Here is a 27,193-nt window from a genome sequence, read left to right on the forward strand (position 1 = left end):
TTTGCTATGAAGGCCGGTGAGTGTGCCTGTAGGCATTCTTTTGGTGGGAGGAGCCCCTCCCTTCACCCCGGGCAGCTTCCTGGCTCACTTCCTTTCATTGAGCCACCGCTGAGACCTTCTTAATCAGATTGCTTATCTGGGGACAGTGGTTACTGAGGGTGGTCTTGCTCTCTCCCTCTGTGTTCAACTGTTACTTCGGACCTGCCTGCAAGTTCTGGGGCTGTTGGTGTTGTCTTTCGAGACGGTCCTTTTTGCTTAATCCCTCTCGAGGATCCCCCAAAAGGCAATCCTCGATTGGGACTAGAATCCAAACTCTCTGGACTTTTGGATCCGGCTGTGCTGGGTGACTAGGGAGTCTTGATCTGAGAATCCTTCCTCCCATTTTTACTGGACAATTGTCACCGCGGATGCAAGCCTGCCTGGGTGGGGGGGGGGGGGAAGTCCTCAGCAGGTTCTCTGCTTCGGGAGTATGGTCCCTGGAGGATCCAGGTTACCGATCATTGTCCAGGAGCTGAGAGTGATCCGTCTTTGCCTAGTTCACTGGATCGGGGACCTGCAGCTGTCCAGTGCACATTCCATTGACTACGCCACAACCGTGGCTTATGTCATTCACCTAGGGGGCACCTAGGGTGTCCTTGCAGCCTTGGAACTGACAGGCATTCTTCGTTGGGCAGAGTGCCTTATTCAGCTCTCTCTGTTCCCTTTCCAGGCGTGAAATATTGGCAGGCGGATTGCCTCAGTCGACAGGCCTTGGATGCAGGGGAATGGTGCCTTCATCCGGAGGTTTTCCAGCGGTTGTGCCTTCATTGGGGCACTACAGACGTGGACCTGCTGGCGTCGCGTCTACTGGATAGTGCAGAGGTTTGTGGCCCGCTCCCGGGCATTGTGCATTGTGCTCGAGTGCATTGTTGGCACCATGGGTTTTGTCATAGGTAAGAACATTCGCTCAGTTCAACGTGAACAATGATGAGAGGTTTAGCATGGTCACCTGGGCAAGGCTGACGCCGGCATGGTCGTGTGAAAGTGATCACGGATGGGCCAAGGTCAGGATCAGCAGCTGTCTGCCTTTCCTCCTCTCCCGTTGCTGCCAAGAATTATTTGCAGGATCAAGGCGGTAGGGATTCCGGTCATTCTTGTGGCTCCGAACTAGCTTGGTACGCCGACCTGGTCAGGCTAGCCGCAGACGCTTCTTGGAGACTTCCTCTCAGGGAGGATTTATTGTCTCCAGGGCCATTCTTCCATCCATCTTTACGGTCGCTGGCTTGGCTGTTGAAAGCCAGGTATTGAAGGACAGAGGATTGTCTGCTTCAGTTATTCCCACCCTGCTTGAAGCGTGGGAAGCGACTTCTAGGATGATTTTTTTTCACCATACGAGAAAGGCGTAAATTGCGTGGTGTGAGTCTCTTTGGGCTCCTCCTCGCTCTTACTCGGTGGCCCGGATCTTGGCTTCCTTCAATGGGGAGTTGATCAAAAAATGGCCTTGAGTACTGTTAAGGGTCAGGTTTTGGCTTTGGCAATTTTCTTCCAAAGGCCGTTGGCCGCCCGTTTCCTGGTGCGTGTCTTCTTCCAGGGGGTGCGACACTTGTTACTTCGGTGCAACCTCCTTCACCAACTGGGGTCCTTGATTTGGTGCAGTCGGTTCTTCAAGAACCTCCTTTTGCATGTATTTGAGGGTATCCCCTGCCTACCTTATTACAGAAGGTGGCCTTCTTGGTTGCTGTCACTCTGCGCTCAGGGTGTCGGCACTGGCGACATTGTCCTGTCGTTCTCCCTATATGTTGGTTCATGGAGACAAGTGGTACTTCGTCCGGATCCCTCCTTCCCTCAGAAGGTGTTCACTTGAACGAGGACATTGTATTACCATCTTCTGTCCTAATCCCTCACATCCTAAGGAATGTGCATTGCATACTCTGGATAGAGTTTGGGCACTCAAGGTGTACTTGGCAACTGAGTATTTTTCGTAAGTCAGGCTCGTTCTCTGTACTTAGGGAGGGCCCATGAACAGGACTGCCTGCAACTGCTGCGACTATTTCCATATGGATTGGACAGACGGTGGTGCAGGCTTATTCAATTAAAGGTCAGGTCCTACCTTTCCCTGTTTCAGCACGTTCTACTCAGGCGACTAGTGCTTCCTGGGCTTTTCGCCTGGCAGGCATCTGTGCTCCAAGTTGCAAGATGGCTACCTGGTAGTCTGTTCCACCTTATAAAAATTAGGTAAAGGTGTGATGTGCTGGCATCTGCAGATGCTTCTTTTGGCCGCAAAGTTTTGCTGGCTGCTCTCTGGAGGGCTTTTGACTTTCCTTGAGGGTGTTAACTGTTCGTTTCAGGTGGGCCTCATCTTTTGTTCTGCTGGGTCCTATGTTGCCTGGTTGGCTATGTTTAACCTTGGGGACTTGTTCTTTTTGCTGTTCCCACCCCTAATTTTATGGCACTGCTTTGGGACGTCCCTACTGATATGGATCAGAGAACTGCGTCCGTCAATGAACGATAAAGAAAACTGGGTTTTTGACTTAACCTAAAATCCTTTTCTCTTAAAGCGGTTGTAAACCCAAAGTTCAAAAAAAAAAAAAAAAAAACAACCTGCAAGACAAAGGCATAATGAGCTAGTATGCATCGCATACTAGCTCATTATGTATTACTTACCTTAGAACGAAGCCCCGACACGGACCCCCGGACATCGCTGCGGGCGCTGCCATGATCCCTCGCCGTCTCTTCCGGGTTCGGCGGCTCCGGCGCGGTGATTGGCTGGAAGAGACGGCTCCGGCGCGATGATTGGCCGGAGCCGCGATGACGTCACTCCCGCGCGTGCGCGCGGGAGTGATTTTCCGGCAAGCTCCCGGCAAATAGATTGAAGGTCCCTCCGGACCTTCAGAGCGCATGCGCCGCTCGCGCGAGCGGCTGCATGCACTGTAAATATCTCCTAAACCATGCAGGTTTAGGAGATATTATTTGTACCTACAGGTAAGCCTTATTATAGGCTTACCTGTAGGTAAAAGAGTAAAAAAGCGGGATACTACCGCTTTAAGTTCATTGACAGACGCAGTACCCGCCCCTCTATTTTGAGTTGGGTTGGTGTTACTTTTCTGACACTGCTTTTGATACAAAACTGACATCCTCTGCAGGAAGAGAGAGTGTGTACCCTCCGGGACTGCCCATAGGCGTAGCCAGAACTTTTTTCTGCCTAGTGTCTTACTCCTTTAGGGGGCAGTATAACCCTACTGATATGAATCAGAGAACTGCATCCATCAATGAACTTAAGAGAAAAGGATTTTACGGTAAGTCAAAAATCCAGTTTTATCTGACATGGATTCGCACATAGTAAAAATTATCCTGGGGTTATGGCAGCTAGCTGCTGCCATAACACTGGTAAAGAATGTCAAACTAATGATGGATTTTTTACTATGGGCCAGTAAGCAAGTGGTTAAAAGGACTAAATGTCGAGGTCATTCTGTTCACCTCTGTGTACACATTGTTAATGTTTAAGTCTCCCATGAATTCCATTTGTGTTGGACAGGCGTAATACGACCTTGGCCTTTAGTAATTTAGAATGACCAACAATGTGTAATTGTTGTCGTAGAATGACTGACTGTATATTCTGCACAGACTTTTTTGTTGCCAGAATGATCCTATGTAAGTTGTATATGGTCTTGAGCATGAGGCCTAAATGTATTACAGTTTATGCAATCAGTTGTTTTTGTGTTTCATCATTGTAATTATTTTAAATTGCTTTTCATTGATCTGTTTTCATTGTGACAATAAAGAATACCTCCCTGTTGATCAGTGTGTCAAAAAAATAATTTAATCCACTGTTGTTCAGTGTTGCTAGACATGAAAACTTCCAGTGATTAAAATATTTTTTATTGAAATTTTTATTTCTTTTTGAAATAAAAAAGACAGAGATGAAAATTGACAGGAGCGAGTAAAGTGGGAAAGAGAGCGAGTGTCCCAGAAATCCACATCTTTTGTTGCAGACAGCCCCAGTGAGATAAACTTTAACTCCCTAACATCTGAACATAGGTTTGCAACTTTGGCATGTGTTGGAAAATTGTACATATCACCACTACCAAAAGTTATACTTCTAATGTTTGTTGTGATGCCATATTTAGCATCTGTATATTTGTTGTCTGTACTCATAGTAGGGCCAAGAAACAATAGTGTGTGTGTGTTTGTTTGTTTTTTTTAATCTTTTTTAACCACTTAAGCCCCGGAAGATTTTACCCCCTTCCTGACCAGGGGGTATTTTGCGATTCGGCACTGCGTGACTTTAACGGACAATTGCGCGGTCGTGCGACGCTGTATCTAAACGAATTTGGCGTCCTTTTTTCCCCACAAACAGAGCTTTCTTTTGGTGGTATTTGATCACCTGTGCGATTTTTTTTTTTTTTTTTTTGCGGTACTGCGACATTGGGGCGGACAGATCGGACCCTTGACTAACATTTTTGACACTTTTGGGGTTACCAGTGACATTTCTACAGTAATCAGTGCTATACATATGCACTGTTACTGTAAAAATACATTGGCAGTGAAGGGGTTAACTTTTTTGAAAGGGAGGGGCTATGTGTGTCCCTAGGGGCGTGCTTTCTACTGTGATTGGCTGTGGCTTCAGATGTATGAAGAGTGATCAACGGTTCTACATAGTAGAACCGTATGATCATCCTTCATACACAAGGGAGAATGACAGGCAGCTTGTTTACACAAGCCGCCTGACTTTCTCCCTCTCCCCCACCGATTGCAGAGTGACCGGCGGACATCGGGTCCGCCGGTCACACGCGCGGGGGGGGGGGTCCGTGACCACGCGGGAGCGCGCCTCCAAGGGGCGCGCGCTCGATCCCTAGACCCTCACAAGCTAGTGACGTAGCCCTACGTCACTTTGCCTGTGAGGGGCTGACTGCCGACGTAGATCGGCGTTAGGCAGTCGGCAAGTGGTTAATTAATCCTACCTAAAACATACTATGGGCTCTTTCACACGGGTGGTCCGATCAGATCCGCCTGTCAGTTTTTTAGGCGGATCTGATCGGATGCCCTATGGAACAGCGGATGTCAGCGGTGACATGTCATCTGACAACCGCTGTCATCCGCATCCGATCCTGTCCGTGAAATCCGGACGGATGGAAACCCTATTTTCCATCCGTCCTGGGGATCGAATGGGATCGGATGAGAGCGGACAGGTCCCGATTCCCCATAGAGAGCAGCGGGGGCTGTGACACCTCCCTCTCCGCACTGCAAGCGGAGACGGAGCTGTCATCCGCCCACTCGCGGATCGATCCCTGCTGAGCAGCACGGATCCGCCTACGGAGGCGGACCGTGTGAAAGAGCCCTATCCCTGACCTTGATACTGACTCTGACCCCTTACATAGCTCAAACTCTGATCACACTGTTACAGCGATAAAGTGATCGGGAGCTGATCCTGCCAGCTCCTGATCATTAGTATGACACCAGGAGCTGTCAGCAATAGCTCAGTCTTCATGCTGGAAGTGTACAATAAAGCAGGCTTCCAGCACAAATGCTCCAAGGCACTACTCAGTGTACACCTTCCTGAAGAAATGGGTGTATAAGTGGGTGCTGCTGTGACTTACGGCTGGAACTGAAGAGAATGTCACCAGCACACCATGGATCTCCAGAGTGGGTCCAAAGCTTTATTCAGCAATCACATAGCTACAGCAGAAGCAACATTTTTGAGCCTTGCAGGACCCTTTCATCAGGCTTTTGAAGAGTGAGAAAATGTCCTCCGCACACCATGGATCTCAAGAGTGGGTACAAAACTTTATTCGGCAATAACAATGTTATAGCAGAAGCAACCCTTCGAAGCCTCGCAGGACCCCTTCATCAGACATGCAACATCACATCCCTTATGAAGGGGGTCCTGTGAGGCTCTGAAACGTTGCTTCTGCTTTAACAATGTGATCGTTGAATAAAGCTTGTAATGGTGTGCTGGTAATGTTATTTCGCTCCAAAACAAATGCTGGTGGGCATATATTCGGACATGAGAAGGTCCATCTCCTTAACACTGCATATGTTACGCCATTGACGGGTTAAGGAGAGATTCTAGAGGAACCCAATGCTTTGGCTCTTCATTGATTATCTGCAATGGAAGACCTATACGAAGATATACCCTAGAAATCTGTTGGCCTCAGCATGCCTGTTTGTATAATTGGGTCCCAATATAACTCATCCTTCAGGTCTGGTAAATTAGGGGGTGTCCTTTAGAACCTGAAGATTTGAGAGCCTCATAATCTGTGCTTCTGTCAGCAGCTGGCTTTGGACCTCTGTTCACCTCCTGTATTGAGTGAAGCTTGCTGTAGGATCTGTAGCATGTCAGGTCTATATATGAGCAGATCAACAATTCATTAAAATGTACCCTCTATACAACTGATTCCTGTAATAATACATGACTCTTTTAAAGTGGTAAATTGCAACTTTTGAAACTGCTTGAAAAATCTCTACTGAATTTAAGACTTTCAGCAACTTTCATCTTGATCTATATGAAATCTTAACATCATCATTTCACATTAGTAATTGAACATTTTGTGCAAAAGATTAATAAAAGTATTAAAAGAACTGGAGAGTTTTTCTTCTGAGTGTAAAGAAAACTCCCTTGGGTGGTAATTACAAAGCTCTTACAGAGAATAGCGTACAACTGCACATATGCTTGGCTGACAAAAAATAATCATTAAGATCTGGTTTGTCAAATACATCTATGCAGTTTTACTTCTACTCTTTAAAATAAATGATGTACTAGCTACCAAGAGTTGCTACTTCCTTTTCAGGTACCTGCCATTTTGATAAAGCAGTATTTCTCCACTTTATTAATTGATGTCTGGGTGTGCACTAGGTACACCCTTGTATTAGTTTATTTCAAGTATCCCTTAGGATGTGTGCATTTGTGTATGTCCCCTTTGTCCCGGTTCACACTGTAGCGATGACAGACATCGCATGTGATTCGGAGCACACTGCTCTGAAAATCACATGTCTGTGCAATGCGAATTCAGACATACAGATTGTATGGCTGAATTTGCATCAGATTCGGTCAGAACACGCACAGGACCCTTTTTTTGGGTCTGCAGAAGAATCGGATCGCATGATGGTTCACACCTATGTGATCCGATTCATCTCTGAACTGACTGTTTGCACAGCGATATGCGAACTGATCTGGGGGTGTCGTTAACTTTGTATTGACACCCCCAGCGATTCGCATATGGCAGTGTGAACTTTCTACGATTTAAATGCGATGCTGGAACCTGCAGTGGATTCACAGTGTTCTTGCATCGCTTATCTCGCATCGCTTATATGTGAACCGGCACTTAGTGCATCCAACTATTTTTCTAAACAATCCCGTGTGGTTTGATAATGGTAAAATACTTAAAATACTTACTATCTAAATATTATTATTTTATTCTCTAAAATGTCGAAACTGTGATTCTAAATTTTAAAAGGCTTTAATACCTAATGAACCTGTTAGAAGTGGCCCTTGGGGCACACATACCACTAGCTGAGAACCTGTTGGATAAAGCACAGAGAAGAGATGGCTTCTTGCCTATCTCTCCCATCTCATATGTATGTAATGAAACCGATTAGCTAAGCAAAAATGTGATACAGTAACAGAGCTCTGCCTGCCAGGGACATGTAAAAATAAACCTATCCATGTTCACAAAATCTTGATTATCTGGATGTTCTACTTAACAGATTTTGATTGTTTTGACTGTTTGTTCCCTTTGGCCAAAATTCTACATTCTTGTTGCTGAAGGGAATTAGGAGCAGTACAGATAAAAGGGGGAACTGCAGAACAAGTTCCACAGATACTCATCGGCAGTCATTTTAACAAGCGTGTGTGTGAAGAGTGTGCCCGGTTTGCGATGCTAGTGTGTGCAGGGCATCACAGAGATCGGATGGTGTTTGCAAATGGTCATCATTGCTCAGTTTACCAGCCACATCATTCAATATGTGACACTTGCTGAAGGCATGCTGATTGGTAGCAGCTGTCATTTGACGTCCCCAACATTTTGGGTCAGGTCAACAGACGTGCCACTGGCTGTCTAAATAGGCACCTTGATGGAAAGATACAAGTGCCTGGTACACACCATTTACCACTGACTGATGCTTACAATGATCACCTATTTATTTATATAAAACTTTTATTTGTAAAAGAAAAAAATAAGTTGCTACTTAGAAAAGTGTTAGCTAGAGTTTACCTTCAGTTTTTAGCTAGAGTTTACCTTCAGTTTTTTAGTGTATCTTAATCTGCTAGTACATCTAACACTACCCTCCGCCTAGACTGACAATGCTACTGTTCAGAAGTGCCCCCTGTGCTTCTTCATCCAGAGTGGGGGCACTCTAATACAGGAGGTGTGTTACTGGCCATAGTCACCAGGCAAAAACAGCCTAAGGCCCCTTTCACGCATAGGAGTCCGTTGGCAGACTCCGTTTTTCTCAGTGGGGGCTCTGTGTGCGGAGACAGAGCTGTCAGGTCCCCACTGTTCTCTATGGGGGAATCGGATGGGAATGGACCGTCTGTCCGTTCTCATACGATCCGACCCGCTGGAGGGATGGAAAATAGGGTTTCCATCCATCCAGATTTGACAGATCGGATGTCAGCGGACATGTCTCCGCTGACATCCGATGCCCCATAGAGATGCATGGGGCATTCGTATAGATCCACCTGAAAAACGGACAGGCGGATCTGAACGGCCAGCCTGTGTGAAAGGGTCCTAAAAAAAAAATCCTAATGCAGGCACCACATCTAAAGATTGGTAGGCTTCAATATATTACACTTTTTGTTTTGGGCTTAATACCATTTTCAAGGCATGTCTCTGATAACTGAGTCTGTCACAGTTGCAATTGTGCTTGTGTCAGATTTCAACCTATTATATATGCAACTCCTTGGCAACTGCATTTCTAAATCGAGGCTATGATGGCACTTTCCTTACCAGATAGGAAGGTTCCACTTTGTTAAATGAGGTAAAGGGTTGTGCTGGCCTCAATTATGTGCAAGTAAAAACTCTGTTTTCACCGCACATGATTTTATTTTATTATTTTTTTTTTTTTTTTTTTTGCAGGGGGAAAAAAAGCAAACCATGCAGGGTACCACACAGTGCACTTCAGAGGTCATATGTTCACTGTGGCTTGCTGGTGTGAATTGTGGGCCCTAAGATGATTGCAAATGCACTTTGCAAGTGAACTGTACTCCTTTGGTAAAGTTCACATCCTGTGTAGCCGCGTGTCTTGTGACATGCAGGAAAGAAGTCCCTGCACTATTTTTGAAATCGTAGCCCGCACCGGAATCTTGGTTCCCAGTATGGTTGCTATTTCCAGTGCAGGCGGCTTGCCATTAAGATTAATGGCACCTGCCCGCGGGTCCTGCATTTCAGTGCGGGTGGTTGCGGCTGCCGGTATTTGTGTGAGTTCAGCAGCGGCACCACCCACACAGGGGGGGGGGGGGGGGGAGTTAAAAAATTACTACACACACTACTGCCACATGTTTGTTCGTGACTCCTTGATAGGTGTGTTGTAAGCTGTCCTTACCCATGCAGTCAGGAAAAGCGAACAACGTGGGTAACTTGTACCATTTACGGCATTGATAATTTTTTTGATCTGCCTTTATATAACATTTGACGTGGAGTTATTACATTTTATTATTGAGTCATATTTTTTTTTCTTCTTCTTTGCTTCTCTTTTCTGTCTGCAGAAATCACAGTTTGTCCAGTTTTCAGATGTCTTCCCTCTGAAGGACTTTGGGTTCAAGCCAGATCCATATCAGTACCTGCAGGCAGTGGGATGGGTGGAACTGGTAGCTGGAATACTGTTGGCTGTCGGTCCTCAGATTCTGCAAGAAATCAGCAACTTTGTCCTTTGTGTAATCATGATTGGTGAGCTATCCAGTTTTTCTTTTCATATCTTGTCATTTGCTTACATTGCTTTTTTACCTCACAATAGTTTAAAGTTATGGTAAAGCTTTAAATATTTTTTATTAAAGAATATGCATGTCATATTTGCCTGCTCTGTGCAGTGTTTTTGCACAGAGCATCTCTGATTGTCCTCTTCTTGGATCCCCCGATCTTCCCCCCTGTCCTGAGTGCCCACCATAAAAAGCTGCTTCCTATGGGGGCACTCGTGCGTGATTGGTCCTGAGCCTGGCTGTTTGCTCCTATTCAGACACACAGCCTGGCTCGATCCAGCTCTCCACTCTCTGCTAACATATTTTGATTTAGAGCAACTGGAGCCAATGGTTCCAATCACTCTCAGCCAAGCCTGACAGTGGGGAGAGGGGACAAGAACTGCTGCAGGCATGCACAGCACTGGATGGAGATTAAACTCAGGTGAGTATTTAGGAGGGGCTGGGGAGTGGAGCTAATATTTAAAAGGTTTTTCTTTCCTTCATTGATGGACACAGCTCCATATCTTCTTTGACCCTTGGGTTATGCTGCTCTCCTTAGGAGTAGGACACTAGGCGGAAAAGATTTTAAATGAGTTTGACTACGCCCATAGGGCAGTCCTAGGGGGTATACTCCCACTTCTTGCTTTAGATCTTCCGTTTTTTTTTTTTTTCTGCCTAGTCAAGAGTAAGGACCTAGCTCCCTGCTGGGATCGTTGGTCCTAGCATTTTTTCCTTTTAAACTTAATTTTATTTCCTTTTTGTTTACTTTCTACAATCAAGTCTGTTCCAGTGAGAACTACAATCAACTGCCGGTCTGTGTGATGCACTGGATATCCTAGATCCTTACGGTCTCCCCAGCCAGAGCATACAGACTGCAGCTACGCGCTAGGTCGGCCGCGACAGCCCCTCGCGAGGACACACACTACCTGGTCACGGCCTGTGTTGCAGCGTACCTCTGGCCCACAGCACCCCCATTCTAACATGGGGGGGTGATCTGCCCGGAGTGGTTCCAAGGTGTGATGACTAGTGTCCCCCCTCTCCCTTAGTGGCTCCTCTGGGTGTGTACGTGGGCCCCTCTCTGGGATGCTCAGACCACCGAGTTCCCTTCTATGCCCCCAGCCCCTCTAAACAGTCATTGTGGGCCTCCGGACCCGTAGGTCCATGATTTGTTCGGCTACAAGATTGAGTTTTCGATCTTCTACTCCAGTGCGGTTCTCTCCTTCCAGCCTGCGTTTATCCCCAGATGGCCTGCGAGGTCTCTTAGGGGTGGTGCAAATCTTGCTACTACAAGGGGTGATTGTTCGGGTGTCAGAATCGGAGCGTTTGTATCCTGGCTTTTATTTCAAACATGTTTGCAGGTCCTAGGAAGGAAAGTGTGGTACGTCCAATCTTGGATCTCAAGTTCTGAACCGTTTTTGTGCAGGTACAGATTTTTGAATGGAGTCTATTCGTATGGTAGTCTATCGATATTAAGAGGCTTACCATCATATTTCATTATATGTCATCCGCGCTTCCTCCGCTTGCCCTGGGCAAGGAGCTTTGTCATGAGGTATCACCTCAGCCCCTCGGGATTTCACGAGTGTTGGCCCCGTTGTTGGCATTGTGTCAGCAGGGAATTGGGGTACTGGATGATCATCTTCAATGAGCAGAGTCTCCGACTGTTCTGACGGACAACTGGGAGATTTCTGTGCAGACTGTGTAGGAGTTTGGTTGGAAATGTAATTTTCAGTTATCGGCCTTGGTTCCATCCACCTAGTTGGACTATCTGGGTCTGTTCTGGACTCTGCCTCAGCCAGGGTGTTCAGGGGGTCTGGCCTCTGGAAGAATCCAGGCTACTGATCGATATACTGGACATCTCATCTGAGGTTTTTCATTAGTGGTGTCTCTGGTGCGGAATTCCCGAATTGGTCTTGCTGGCCTCTCGTCCCCACAGGAAGGTCTTTGTGTCATGGTCTTACCTTCTTGCTGTTCTCCTTCGTTTGACATGTGCTGGCGGCCATCTTGGTTTCTGGGTTTCTTGTAGCCTCCCACCCTGCGGCTCCTCCTTCCCACTGGGAGGAGCTGGATACCTAGCTCATATATATAGGAGGTCTGTGGCTTCAGTTCCCTGCTTGGTCCTCCTGTGTTCACATGCTACTAAGACTGCTGCTACTTCTGGTTCCTGTTCCTGGCTTCGTCTGACTACCCTGCTGGTACCTGATCCTGGCTTCGTCTGACTACCCTGCTGGTTCCTGATCCTGGCTTCGTCTGACTACCCTGCTGGTTCCTCACCCCTGGCTTCGCAAAGACTCTGCATCGGTTTCGCCATCCGTTTGGACTTTTGCTTTATAGCTTGTTTTTCAATAAAGCTTTCTTATTTTCACTTATCTGTTGTTGTACGTCTGGTTCATGGTTCCGTGACACTTTGGGTTTGTGACAGGGTCTTGGGATCCTCTGGCCGCCACCACGGACGCACTGGTGGCTCCTTTGGGGCCTGTGTCATCTGAAATACAGCTTTCCTCTTCTGAAACTTCTGCCAAGACTCCTGCGTAGGCTCGTGGCAGAAGGGATTACGACCATCCTAGTGGCTCCAGACTGGCTTTGCCGGTCTTGGTACGCAGATCAGTTGTGGTTGGTCGTCGATGTTCCTTGGTAACTTCCTCTTAGAGGTGATCTTTTGGCTCAAGGGCCAATCTTCCATTTTGCTTTATAGTCGCTGGCTTTAACGGCTTGGCTGTTGAAGCTAGGTGCTGCAGGCTAGAGGGTTGTCTGAATCAGTAATTTCCCACGCTGCTGCAAGCTAGTAAATCTACTTTTAGGTAGTTTTACCATTGCCTTTGAGGAACATACTTTGCGGATGTGAATCCCCTAGGGCTCACTCCCGCTCCTTGCCAGTGATCAGAGTTGGTTTCCTCCAACGAGGTGTTGAGCACCACCTGGCCTCGGATACCATTGAGGGCCAGGTTTTGGCTATTTTCGGTTTGATTTCTTCGTCCTTTGGTCACGCTTTCTGTGGTGCGCACCTTTGTTCAGGGGGTTCGCAACTTGGCTCCCACATTACGGTCCCTGTTGCCCTCGTGGGATCTCAACTTGGTGCTGTCAGTTTTCAGTAACCGCCGTTGGAAAATATGTTTGCAGGCGGCCCGCTGGTCATCCGTGCACACTTTTACAACATTTTTCAGGTTAGATGTTGGCATCTTTTGATGCCACATTTGGCCACAAGATTTTGAAGGCTGCTGTTGGAGAGGATTAGTCCTCTTTGAGGGTGTACATTTTTTTGCCAGGTGAGCTCAAGTTGTTTCTTTGTTGAGCTCCTGTTTTACCTGCTTGGCTACGTTAGCCTTTCGGAAGTATGTTTATTGCTGTGTTCTTCCCACCCCTCACACTGCTTTGGAACATCCCAAGGGTCAAAGAAAATATGGTGCTATGTCCGTCAATGAACGAAAGAAAAAAAATGGATTTTTGTTTTACCGTAAAATCCTTTTCTCTGATGATCATTGACGGACATAGCACCCGCCCCTCAAATTGGGGTTTATGGTCTTCTGACATTGCTTGTTACAAAACTAAAAAGTTAGAGCAGGAAGTTGGAGTATATCCCCTGGGACTGCCCCATGGGCATAGTCAAACTCTTAACTATTTTCTGCCTAGTGTCCTACTCGTAAGGAGAGCAGCATAACCCAAGGGTCAAAGAAGATATGGAGCTGTGTCCGCCAATGACCATCAGAGGAAAGGATTTTACGGTAAAACAAAAAAACTGTTTTTTCCTAAATGCAGAGAATGCATTAAGGTAAAAAAAAAAACTATTACCTTTACAATCACTTGAAACCGCTATGCCTCCGTTTTTTTTGTTTTGAGTGGAATTCGGAGGCTTTCATCTTGCATCAAGATTTTTGCTGCTGTCTGAAAACCCATTCAGGATATCTACTCCAAGCTACACCCATCACATTGAACAGATTATTTATTCAAATATAAAGAAGTGTAGTGCTACCCCTTTAACATAACATCACATCATCTTCAAAACTGTATTAATCAAAATAAAATGTCCGTGTATAATATGGTTTAACAGGGCTTGACAAATTTGTTTTGCATCTAGGAGCCAGCTAAAACTTTTAAGCAATGCAGCGGAAGGCATGTGGACCATGCCTAGTAGAACACAGGCCCAAGGCAGGAAGGCAGCATTGTAGCCTGTCCATCACCTGGCTAAAATATGAATGTAAAGGCTAGTACACACTGTCAGTTTTTTTTTCGTTTTAACCCAGCTCAGGTCGGAGCCGCTGTACTAACAATCCGATATTAAACATGGGCTGAATGACGGAAAGTTTTTATTGACCCGGCTGATCATGCCTGGCATTTAGCCTGTGTACTAGGCTTGATGATGGTGTAATGGGCAGTGGCTCACTAGGAAAGGACTGTGCAGCAAGGTGGGGGCATTAGGAGATCCAGTGACTCATGCCACTTTAGGCTCTTTTCACATGGGTGCCTCCGCTAAGCGGAATCGGCGTGCTCAATGGAGGATCTCTCCTCTGAACCCAGCTGAGCAGGTGGATGACAGGTCCCTGTCTGCTCCACTATGCAGAGTGGACAAGGACACAGCCCCACTCCCTCTATGGGGAAATCGGATGGAAATGGACCGTCTGTCTGTTTCCATCTTATGTCTGATCCGCTGACATCTGCTGCTCCAGAAGAGGCTGGAGGGTTCAATCAGGTCCACCTGAAAAACTGACAGATGGACCTGATCAGGCAGCCCATGTGGGGCCTTCGGCTGTGTAGCAGCTGTGGTATAGCAGGGGAAAAATTAAAAAAAGAATAAAAATGTTTTTAATAAAAAAATAAATAAAAAAAAAAGGCCCGCAACACCTTCTACCTCTTCCCAGCTGTGGGGCAGTAAGAGCAGGCAGGGGAAGCCACCAGGACCGTCAGTGACTGCTTGTCATAGCCCCAGCTTCCAGAAGAGGGTGCCAGTTCCCCTTCCAGTGTGGGCAATGTAAGGGCAATTCCCTCTGTTAACCGAGTGAGCCCTGCATCTTGCTCCAGCAAGCCGCAAAGGCGCGGCATCTTAGTCTGTGCACCTGCAGGGTAGAGCCGCATGGGGACAAGATACTTGCTTCAGTCTAGCCCTGGTGCCAGGCCACTATTTCTAGGCACCAGTGTGACCTCGCGTCTGGGATTTATCGAGTCCTGCAGAATAATAAGATCATAAATAGCTTTTGTCCCTTTTTAAATAAGATCCTTTGTGTTCTAGCTCCTTTTTTAATGTTTCCACAACAAGAGGTGCCTGGTCAATTTTTAAATGCTCTCCCTTCTTTCCATGCAGAACCTCCATCTTCCTCCGCTCCACCAGGATATGTTACACCATCACTATAAAAGAAAAGGTTATATAGTGTTTTATCATCCAAATTATTAATTGGTGCCCTTACACGTATATGTGGGTCAGAAAATAGGGCAAGAGCACAACTGGTGAAAGGGTGTAAGCACAGAAGGGGGATAAGTGAATATAGTGTGCACTTACAAAAAGTAGTAAAGAGGACTTTCAAGAAAATTTTGAAGAGCACATAAGAGAATGTGTAATATAAGCATTTCATTTTGATTAATATAACCGCGACACAGATGATATGTTATGTTAAAGGGGCAGCACTATGGCTTTCTTTCAACAATGGCTTTCTTCTTGACACTCTTCTATAAAGGCCAGATTTGTGGAGTGCATATGGGCATCTTGGGTTCCTTACTCTGATTAATGCTCTCCTCTCCCAGGCCTGTCAGTTTAGGTCAGGGGTCCTCAAACTTTTTAAACAGGGGGCCAGTTCACTGTCCCACGGACACTGTTGGGGGCCGGACTATAGTTTGAAAAAAATATGAACGAATTCCTATGCACATGTTTTATTTGTAGTGCACAAAAAACAGGAAAAACAATACAATATTTAAAACCATGGCCTAACTAATGTGCAAGCAGTGCCATGGGGATTTCACACCCCGGACCGGTAAAGCCATGACCCGATGTCCCACAGCGGGTGATCGCAGGACTCCGGGGTCAGTGGGACTGGGGGGGGGGGGGGGTTGTAAGATCACCTAACAGATTTTCAGTAAAGTTGAACTTACACTTACCTGTGGACATGGTACAGGGGGGAGATGGTTAGAGGCTGTGGACATGGTACAGGGGGGAGATGGTTAGAGGCTGTGGACATGGTACAGGGGGGAGATGGTTAGAGGCTGTGGACATGGTACAGGGGGGAGATGGTTAGAGGCTGTGGACATGGTACAGGGGGGAGATGGTTAGAGGCTGTGGACATGGTACAGGGGGGAGATGGTTAGAGGCTGTGGACATGGTACAGGGGGGAGATGGTTAGAGGCTGTGGACATGGTACAGGGGGGAGATGGTTAGAGGCTGTGGACATGGTACAGGGGGGAGATGGTTAGAGGCTGTGGACATGGTACAGGGGGGAGATGGTTAGAGGCTGTGGACATGGTACAGGGGGGAGATGGTTAGAGGCTGCGGACATGGTACAGGGGGGAGATGGTTAGAGGCTGTGGACATGGTACAGGGGGGAGATGGTTAGAGGCTGTGGACATGGTACAGGGGGGGAGATGGTTAGAGGCTGTGGACATGGTACAGGGGGGAGATGGTTAGAGGCTGTGGACATGGTACAGGGGGGAGATGGTTAGAGGCTGTGGACATGGTACAGGGGTTGTCAGAGGCTGCGGACATAGTACAGGGAGGAGATGTCTGAGGCTGTGGACATGGTACAGGGGGGAGATGTCTGACGTTGCGGACATGGGACAGGGGGGAGATGTCTGAGGCTGCGGACATGGGACAGGGGGGAGATGTCTGAGGCTGCGGACATGGTACAGGGGGAAGATGTCTGAGGCTGCGGACATGGTACAGGGGGGAGATGTCTGAGGCTGCGGACATGATACAGGGGGAGATGGTTAGAGGCTGTGGACATGGTACAGGGGGGAGATGTCTTGAGGCTGCAGACATGGTACAGGGGAGAGATGTCTGAGCCTGCGGGCATGGTACAGGGGGAGATGGTCAGAGGCTGTGGACATGGTACAGGGGGGAGATTTTTAGAGGCTGTGGACATGGTACAGGGGTTGTCAGAGGCTGCGGACATGGTACAGGGGGAGATGGTTAGAGGCTGTGGACATGGTACAGGGGGGAGATGGTCAGAGGCTGCGGACATGGGACAGGGGGGAGATGTCTGACGTTGTGGACATGGTACAGGGGGGAGATGTCTGAGGCTGTGGACATGGTACAGGGGGGAGATGTCTGAGGCTGCGGACATGGTACAGGGGGAAGATGTCTGAGGCTGCGGACATGGTAAAGGGGGAGATGGTTAGAGGCTGTGGACATGGTACAGGGGGGAGATGTCTTGAGGCTGCAGACATGGTACAGGGGGGAGATGTCTGAGCCTGCGGGCATGGTACAGGGGGAGATGGTCAGAGGCTGCGGACATGGTACAGGGGGGAGATGGTTAGAGGCTGTGGACATGGTACAGGGGGGAGATTTTTAGAGGCTGTGGACATGGTACAGGGGTTGTCAGAGGCTGCGGACATGGTACAGGGGGAGATGGTTAGAGGCTGTGGACATGGTACAGGGGGGAGATGGTCAGAGGCTGCGGACATGGGACAGGGGGGAGATGTCTGACGTTGTGGACATGGTACAGGGGGGAGATGTCTGAGGCTGCGGACATGGTACAGGGGGGAGATGTCTGAGGCTGCGGACATGGTACAGGGGGGAGATGTCTGAGGCTGCGGACATGGTACAGGGGGAGATGGTTAGAGGCTGTGGACATGGTACAGGGGGGAGATGTCTTGAGGCTGCAGACATGGTACAGGGGGGAGATGTCTGAGCCTGCGGGCATGGTACAGGGGGAGATGGTCAGAGGCTGCGGACATGGTACAGGGGGGAGATGGTTAGAGGCTGTGGACATGGTACAGGGGGGAGATTTTTAGAGGCTTTGGACATGGTACAGGGGTTGTCAGAGGCTGCGGACATGGTACAGGGGGAGATGGTTAGAGGCTGTGGACATGGTACAGGGGGGAGATGGTCAGAGGCTGCGGACATGGGACAGGGGGGAGATGTCTGACGTTGCAGACATGGTACAGGGGGGAGATGTCTGAGGCTGCGGACATGGTACAGGGGGGAGATGTCTGAGGCTGCGGACATGGTACAGGGGGGAGATGTCTGAGGCTGCGGACATGGTACAGGGGGGAGATGTCTGAGGCTGCGGACATGGTACAGGGGGGAGATGTCTGAGGCTGCGGACATGGTACAGGGGGAGATGGTTAGAGGCTGTGGACATGGTACAGGGGGGAGATGTCTTGAGGCTGCAGACATGGTACAGGGGGAGATGGTCAGAGGCTGCGGACATGGTACAGGGGGGGAGATGGTTAGAGGCTGTGGACATGGTACAGGGGGGAGATTTTTAGAGGCTGTGGACATGGTACAGGGGTTGTCAGAGGCTGCGGACATGGTACAGGGGGGAGATGGTCAGAGGCTGCGGACATGGGACAGGGGGGAGATGTCTGAGGTTGCGGACATGGTACAGGGGGGAGATGTCTGAGGTTGCGGGCATGGTACAGGGGGGAGATGTCTGAGGTTGCGGGCATGGTACAGGGGGGAGATGTCTGAGGCTACGGGCATGGTACAGGGGGGAGATGGTTAGAGGCTGTGGACATGGTACAGGGGGGAGATGGTTAGAGGCTGTGGACATGGTACAGGGGTTGTCAGAAGCTGTGGACATGGTACAGGGGGGAGATGTCAGAGGCTGCGGACATGGTACAGGGGGGGAGATGTCTTGAGGCTGCGGACATGGTACAGGGGGGAGATGTCTTGAGCCTGCGGGCATGCTACAGGGGGAGATGGTCAGAGGCTGCGGACATGGTACAGGGGGAGATGCTCAGAGGCTGCGGACATGGTACAGGGGGAGATGGTCAGAGGCTGCGGACTTGGTACAGGGGGAGGTGGTCAGAGGCTGTGGAGGGGTCTTACCTGGCCGTGATGAGAGGCACGTGCCACTGCTGGGCCACTGCAGTTCTTTACTTTAGATTTAAAAATGGCGCCCCGCCGACGCCATTACGTCACTGCTGACAGCGAGGAGGCGGGACCGATTACTTGCCGAGAGGAGACAGGACGGAGAGGAGGCGGGGCGGAGGCGGGACAAAGTGCTTAGCTGGGAGGAGAGGGGACGGAGAGAAGACATCCTCGGGTCTGAGAGGAGGCGGGGCGGAGGCGGTACGAACTGCTTAGCTGGGAGGAGGTGGGACGGAGGTCGAGCATAATTGTAATAATGCAGAGCTGGCTGATTAAATTTTTTCTCTACCTCCGTTCCGTCTCCTTGCAGCTAAGCAATCCGTCCTGCCTCCTCTCAGACCCGAGGATGTCTTCTCTCCGTCCCGCCTCCTCTCAGCTCCTCTCAGCACTCGCAAAAAAAAAAGCAGAGAGCGGCCATTTCGATTACAGGTTAGGCAGCCTCGGCGGGCCGGGTTCCGGACCCTGGCGGGCCGTATGCGGCCCTGCGGGCCGTAGTTTGAGGACCCCTGGTTTAGGTGGACGGCCATTTCTTGGTAGGTTTGCAGTTGTCATACTCTTTCCATTTTCGGCTAATGGCTTGAACAGTGCTCTGTGAGATGTTTAAAGCTTGGGATATTTTTTTTTTTTTATAACCTTGCTTTAAACTTCTCCACAACTTTATCCCTGACTTGGCTGGTCTGTTCCTTGGCCTTCGTGATGCTGTTTGTTCACTAAGACTGGGTTCACACTTGAGTGATCAGACATTGCATGTGATTTGCACCGCATTGCTTTGCAGATCACATGCAATGACTGTGCAATGCGAATTCAGCCATACAAACTGTGTGACTGAAATCACATCACATTTGAACCAAAATGGTGCAGGACCCCTTTTTTTTTTTTTTGCCTGCGCTGGGTTTGGGTGTTCACACCTATGCAATCTGATTTATGCACCCTTTCACAGTTTGCACTGCGATCTGATCTGGGGGTGTCATTAACTTTACATTGACACCCGCATTGGTTCGCAGATGACTGTGTGAACCGCCGGTGGTTCAGGTGCGATGCAGGAACCTGCGCAAGAATCTCGCTGGTTCCCACATCGCATATGCGTGAACCCAGGCTAAAGTGGGGTACACACTAGTAGAAAATCTGCCGAAAATTCCCGTCCGAGGTAAAATTGTCCGGTTTTCGCCTAGTGTGTACACAACTTTCAGCAGCCGATGCCGACATTTTCAACGAAAAAAAAACGGAGGGACAATCACCAAAATTTTTTTCGTCCGTCCCCAGTTGACCGATTTTCGTTTAATGTGTATGCAGTACGTCTGTGAAAAATCGGATACGAAAGACTGCGCATGATCTGAAGTTGCTGACAACCTGGAAGTCTAGGAACAAATGTGCCAAAAAAAAAGAAAAATCGGACGAGAAATTTTGTGAACATTTATGCACTGTCAAGTAAAAACGGTTATGAACGCTGAGAAGACAGAGAAAAATCGGAGGATATTTCGTCCGTTTTTCGTCAAGTGTGTACGGCCCTTAAGGTTCTCTAACAAATCTAGGAGGGCATCACAGAACAGCTGTATTTATGCTGAACCCAGGTGGACTCTATTTACTAATTAGGTGACTTCTGAAGGCAATTGGTTCCACTAGATTTTAGTTAGGGGTATCAGAGTAAAGGGGGCTGAATACAAATGCACGCCACACTTTTCAGATATTTATTTGTAAAAATAAAATTTGAAAACCATTTCCTTCCATTTCACAATTATGTGCCACTTTGTGTTAGTCTATCACATGAAATCCCAATAAAATACATTTACGTTTTTGGTTGTAACATGACAAATTGTGGAAAATTTCAAGGGGTTTTAAATACTTTTTAAAGGCACTGTAAGTGTTGGCAGCTGCGAGTTGTTGGATGGTTATTTAATTTGCACATTTCACAGATAGCAGCGCAAAGGGATTTGTATTTATTTTTACATTGAACAGACAAACATAATTTTTTGTGGATTCCAGAGAAAAATCCTTTAGAGCTGTGTTTGCCAAACTAGCCCTTAGGGGCTGCTATTAGGTTATGTTTTCCAGATCTCTTCACGGAAATAAAGAAGGAAAATAAAAATGTGTTTTTATGACTGATTTGCACAGTTGTGCAAATGGTTTGGGGAAACTACAAACAGTAGTTTCCACAGTATTTGCTGCAGTACTCTGTATTCAGGGAAGGGTGATGCAAATTAACATAATTATTCGGGGTGCTAATACCACCCTAATATACACAGTATGTGCAATGGCCCTCCACGGCTACTAACACAGGCTGAAAAGACAAGATCTCACTGCTCAAGGTGGTGTAATTGCCTGATGACTCACACCCGTGCATGCCCCGGCTCGACTCCGTGAAAACTTGATAAAGGAAAAGGAATTGGAAGCACTCCAGGTTGAGTCAAAATCCAGATTTATTGACTGGACATCCAAATATGACAATCGTGACAAGGTAGACGCGTTTCACACACTGTGTGCTTAATCATTGAGTGAAACGCGTCTACCTTGTCACGATTGTCATATTTGGATGTCCAGTCAATAAATCTGGATTTTGACTCAACCTGGAGTGCTGCCAATTTATTTTCCTTTACTAACACAGGCTGTTGGGTTATCTATTGCATTGGGCTGAAAAATTTAGGCTGGTTACTATAGCCGCAATTATTTCAGGGTAGGACAAGGTCTCCTGACCTGAAGTCCTGAAACCCTGCTCTGTTCTGCCCATTTCAGAGGAATCGAAATGGTGAGCTTGCACGCTAAAAGAAGCTGTAGTTCTCTTGCGTCCTCTGACGGTCGCCACCCACTCATACAGTCTTCACCAATAGGTATTGACCTCTTTATAGGAGCAAGCTAGGCATAAGACTTGTTAGAAACAAAGCAATTTACATAGACCCACCTGTAGGGGGCTGTCCCACTGGTCCAATACCCCCCTGCTATCAGTATTCCCAACTCAGTTTGTCTTCTGCCTAGTTAGGAGTAAGATAGGCTATCCCTGTGCTGGGGCTACAGTCTCAGCCTTTCTTCTGTTTTATTACTTTTATTTTCTGCTAAGTGTTTCCTTTGCACTACTAGCTTTTTTTTTTTTTGTTTCTGCCCTTAGTTAGTCGGATCTTCGGAAGACTACAGCGTTTGCGGAGCTGGGAATTGGACTGGTTGTCCTGGTGTCCCAGGACAGAGAACCTTATGGAATCCCAGCCCTCCATCGAGCGTTTAGCAGGCTATGAGTATGCCCTGGCCTCGCAAACGACCTGTCCCTGTCCTCAGGGACAAAAGCCCGCGAGGTGGCCACCTCGCTAGGACGCCTCAACCGCGGTACTTTGCGTTGCTAGAGTCCTGTTTTGGCTGACAGCACCCCCGCCACCTGGGGTGGGAGGCTTCCCATCGCAGAGAGGCGCCCACCCCATCATGGTACGGTGAGTACATTCTGTGTGGGGCCTCTGTCTGGGGATGACAGTCTACTGGTGTCTGTGCTCTCCACTCATGTCTGTGTGTCTGGGGCTTGCATTCCTCCTGGTCCCTGTGGGGGCTCTACTGCGTCCAGGACGCTCTGTGGGGGGTTGTTGAGGTCCCTAAGCCCTGTTGCAATATTAGTGTGTTTTTTACTGGGGTACAGACATGTGTGGGCGGTCCGCAGCGGTGAAAAACCGCGGGCCGCCATTTTGGGTATGGGTGGCTGCTCTGGCTTCACTATGGGCACTTCAGCAGCCATTTTCTGTAGTAGTGTATCGCGCCCTTCGGCCGCCATCTTGTGTATGGCGGTTCGTTTTTATTCATGTGTTCGGCGGCCATTTTCCCGGAGCCTCCACTTGATTCCTATGGACGGCCATTTTTCTTTAGTCTGAGTCCTGTTTAACCTCTAGCGGTGTGACATCACTTCCTTTCCTCATGCAGAGAGATCGTCAGCAAGCGTGGTAACACTCCTGGGGGTCTTTTATTGTTGTTTTTTGGGGATATCTCCTGGCTATCAGTTTTATTCCTACCTGTGGGGTATTTCAGTCTAGTCCCTGTTGCGGTGCATTGCGACTTAAAGGGCCAGCACCATAAAAGCTTTTATGGAGTCCCAGGACAGCAAATTCCCCCCCGCTTTGGTGGATGATTCAGGTAGTCTGAATCATCTGCGATTACTGCTGCACTTGCGACTTTAGCGTCCAAGGTGGATCTATTGATGTCTGAACGGGATTCTAGAAAAAGGCTTAGGCTTTCTCTCTCCTCTGATTCAGTGTAATATGGTTGCCATAGACAGTGTACCCCCTGAAGGGTCTCAGTCCTCTCACTCGGATGGGGAGGCGGGGGATGAGGAGGGGGATGATTCCCCCCCCTGGCACGGCCAGAGAACGCGCTGCTATGTCTGTGCTTATTACCGCTGTTAAAGATGCACTACATTTAGAGGATGAGCCCAACCCACCGGGTAAGCAGTCTTCCTTTGGGACCCGTAGAACCCAGAAGGCGGCACAGGTGTTTCCTTGTCCCGCTGAGTTTCACAAAACGGTGAACGAGCAATGGCGCAATTTGAAGCACAATTTTGTGGTACCAAAATGGTTTCAGCTCCGTTAACCCTTTGCGTCTCCTACGGATTTGCGCTGGTCCGTGGCCCCTAAAGTGGATCACACGGTGTCTAGATTGAACAAGGCCACTCTTATGCCCACGGAGGATTCTCCAGTGTTCAGGGACCCTTCGGATAGGCGGATGGAATCTCTTGCTCGCCACTCCTATATGGTGGCGGGTTCCTTGATGAAACCTATTTTCGCCTCAGTGATGGTCTCTCAGGCTGTGGTAGATTGGACCAAGGTGCTCAGACGCACCCTTGTGGCTGACTCTGCCCCTCCTACTACTTTGGAGATGGTGGACCAGATTATTCAGGCTGTCCTGTACCTTTGTGACGTGGTCTTGGATGAGGCCCCTTTAGCCGCACTACTGTCTGCTGTCGCGGTGATAACCTGTCGTTTGGTGTGGCTGAAAAGCTGGTCGGCTGACCAGACTTCCAGGAAGGCGGTGTCTGACATCCCTTATGCGGGGAATCGCCTTTTTGGGGACTCCCTGAATGAATTGGTAAAAGGGGTCACTGGGGGCAAGAGCACTCTGCTGCCCCAGAATCCCAAGAGTAAGTTTTTCAGCGGTAAGCGGGGCCCTTCCTTTAAACCAAATCAGAGGTCCTTTCGTGCCTTCAAGGCACAGGACAAGGGCAAACCCTTCAAAGGCCATGGCGGCCAAAGGAAGCCCTGGGCGGGCAAGTCAAAAGCCGCCCAAGCTGGCGCGGAGGCCCAGTCCGCCTCGACCTGAAGGGACGCCCTCGCATGTTCCAGGGGTGGGGGGACGTCTGTGCGGTTTTCTCTAACCTTGGCTGCTCCGGATTCCGGACAGGTGAGTTCAGGAAATCATTCGATCAGGTTAAAAGATCGAATTCCTTTCGCGGCCAGCGGACAGGTTCTTTCCCTCAAATCTTCATTTGACCCCAGATCGTTTGCAAGATCTTCATCGGACGGTTCAGGATCTTCTTGCCCAGGGAGTAATTTACCCGGTGCCACATCGGGACAGATTTCGGGGGTTTTACTCAAATCTGTTCACTGTGCCCAGAAAGGAGGGCAAGGTACGTCCAATTCTGGACTTGAAAGCTCTGAACCGCTTTGTGCGGGTTAAAAAATTCTGCATGGAATCCCTCCGTTCAGGGGTAGCCTCCCTGAGCCCGGGGGATTTCCTGGCTTCCATCGACCTCAAGGATGCGTATTTACACATCCCCATCTTCGAGGGTCATCAGAGGTACCTACGATTCGCTATTGCGGAGGAACACTATCAGTTTGTGGCGTTACCTTTCGGTCTCGCTTCGGCTCCAATGGTGTTTACCAAAGTGTTGGCTCCTGTTCTAGCCCAGGTACGGGCGCAGGAAGTTGCGATCTTGGGATATCTGGACGATCTCCTGTTAAGGTCGAGTGCCAGTCAGAGCCTGTTATGCGATCTGTCAACTACGGTTCAGACGCTCCAGGAGTTCGGGTGGACCATCAACGTTCAGAAGTCGACTGTCTCCTTCTGTTCGCCTCCCTTACTTGGGGATGGTCCTGGATTCCGCCCAAGCAAAAGTTTTTCTGCCGGAGGACAAGCTCCGGACTCTGCAGAACGAGGTCAGGTCCCTCAGGGACAACGAATCCTCATCACTCAGGACCTGCATGCGGTCTCTGGGATTGATGGTGTCAGCCTTCGAGGCGATACTGTTTGCACAGTTCCACACACAATCTCTCCAAGCGGAGATCCTAGACAGGTGGGACAGGCTTCCTCAATCCTTGGAAAAGAGGATATCTTTGAGTCGCCAAGCCAGAGAGGATCTTCTGTGGTGGCTCCAGTCTCCGGCTATGACAGAGGGGAAGTCCTTCCGGCCGTTGTTGTGGACGGTGATCACCACGGACGCCAGCCTATCGGGCTGGGGTGGTGTTCTGGGCACTCTGTCTGCCCAGGGCACTTGGTCGGGGGAGGAATCCTCCCTGCTGATTAAACATCTTGGAACTGCGAGTGATCAGACTGTGCTTGCTCCGTTGGTCGGATCATCTTCGGGGCCGCCCTGTGCGGGTGCAGGCTGACAACGCCACTGCGATGGCTTACATCAATCACCAAGGGGGCACCAGGAGTGCCCGGGCGGCCCAGGAAGTGACCAAGATTCTGTCTTTGGCCGAGACACACGTCCCGGCGATTTCGGCAGTTCACATTCCGGGTGTGGAGAATTGGCAGGCTGATATCTGAGCTGCCAGACCCTGGACCAAGGGGAATGGTCCCTACACCCAGAGGTGTTTCAGATGTTGTGTGCTCGATGGGGATCCCCGGATCTTCTGTGGTGGCTTCAGTCTCCGGCCGTAGCGGAGGGGAAGTCCTTCCGGCCGTTGCTGTGGACGGTGATTACCACGGATGCCAGCCTGTCGGGCTGTGGTGGCGTTCTGGGCACCCTGTCTGCCCAGGGCACTTGGTCAGTGGAGGAATCCTCCCTGCCGATAAACATCTTGGAATTGAGAGCGATCAGGCTGTGCCTGCTTCATTGGTCGGATCGTCTTCGGGGCCGCCCTGTACGGGTGCAGACGGACAATGCCACTGTGGTGGCTTACATCAATCACCAAGAATTCTGCCTTGGGCCGAGACACATGTCCCGGCGATTTCGGCAGTTCACATTCCGGGTGTGGAGAATTGGCAGGCCGATTATCTGAGCTGCCAGACCCTGGACCAGGGGGAATGGTCCCTGCACCCGGAGGTGTTTTGAATGCTGTGTGCGAGATGGGGATCCCCAGATGTGTATCTGTTCGCATCCCGGGTAAACAACAAGGTGGGAAGGTTTGTGGCAAGAACACGCGATCCTCTGGCAGACGCCTCGGATGCGCTGGTGGTGCCTTGGCATCAGTATCGTCTGATATATGCCTTTCCCCCGATTCAGTTGTTGTCCAGGTTCCTTCGCAGGTTGGTCTCGGAACCGAAGTCGGTGATTCTGGTGGCCCCGGACTGGCCGCGCCGGTCTTGGTACGTGGACATCATACAACTGGTCGTCGAGCCTCCCTGGCGGCTCCCGTTATCTGCTGTCTCAGGGGTCGATCTTCCATCCTGCTTTACGGTCGCTGGCTTTAACGGCATGGCTGTTGAAAGCCAGGTCCTGAGAGATTGGGGTCTCTCGTCGGCGGTCATTCCTACCCTGCTTAAGGCTAGGAAGGCCTCGTCTGGTAAGATCTATTAACGTACCTGGAAGGCTTATTTTGCCTGGTGTGAATCCAGGGGCATCCATCCTCGCTCCTTTTCGGTGGCAAGGGTGTTGGCCTTCCTACAAACTGGTGTGGACCAGCGTCTTGCACTGACCACGATTAAGGGTCAGTTGTCTGCACTGGCAATCCTTTTCCAGCGCCCCTTGGCGTCAAACTCTTTGGTACGCACCTTTATTCAAGGGGTGCGTCATTTGGCTCCTCCTAGGAGAGATCCTTTACCTCCTTGGGACTTGAATTTGGTCCTGTCCATTTTGCAACGTCCTCCCTTTGGGAGCATCCGGGAGATTCCTCTGCCTGTGCTGTCTCAGAAGGTTGCCTTCCTGGTGGTGATCACATCTGCCCGCAGAGTGTCAGAGTTGGCGGCCCTGTCATGCCGCTCCCCTTACCTGGTTGTTCATAGGGATAAGGTGGTCTTGCGACCTAACCAAGCTTTCCTTCCTAAGGTGCTTTCAGATTTTCACCTGAATGAGGATATTGTCTTGCCTTTGCTGTGTGCGAATCCTAAGCATCCTAAGGAGTTTGCCTTGCATTCCTTGGATGCAGTCCATGCAATCAGGGTGTACCTGTCATCTACTGAATCCTTCA

The 27,193-nt window shown here is 49.2% G+C and overlaps 1 protein-coding gene across 1 annotated transcript in view; it reads left to right on the forward strand.

Moving 5' to 3' along the window:
* The window catches only part of TMEM35B (transmembrane protein 35B), a 79,716-nt gene that overhangs the window by 36,323 nt on the left and 16,200 nt on the right, over positions 1 to 27,193 (forward strand). The window contains exon 2 of the mRNA XM_082246908.1: positions 9,683 to 9,863. Within this exon, the coding sequence (XP_082103034.1) occupies positions 9,683 to 9,863 (181 nt within the window). The remainder of the gene's footprint in view (positions 1 to 9,682; positions 9,864 to 27,193) is intronic.

The sequence above is a fragment of the Pelophylax lessonae genome (assembly GCF_965119305.1).
Source record: "Pelophylax lessonae genome assembly, chromosome: 2".
Classification (NCBI taxonomy): Eukaryota; Metazoa; Chordata; class Amphibia; order Anura; family Ranidae; genus Pelophylax; species Pelophylax lessonae.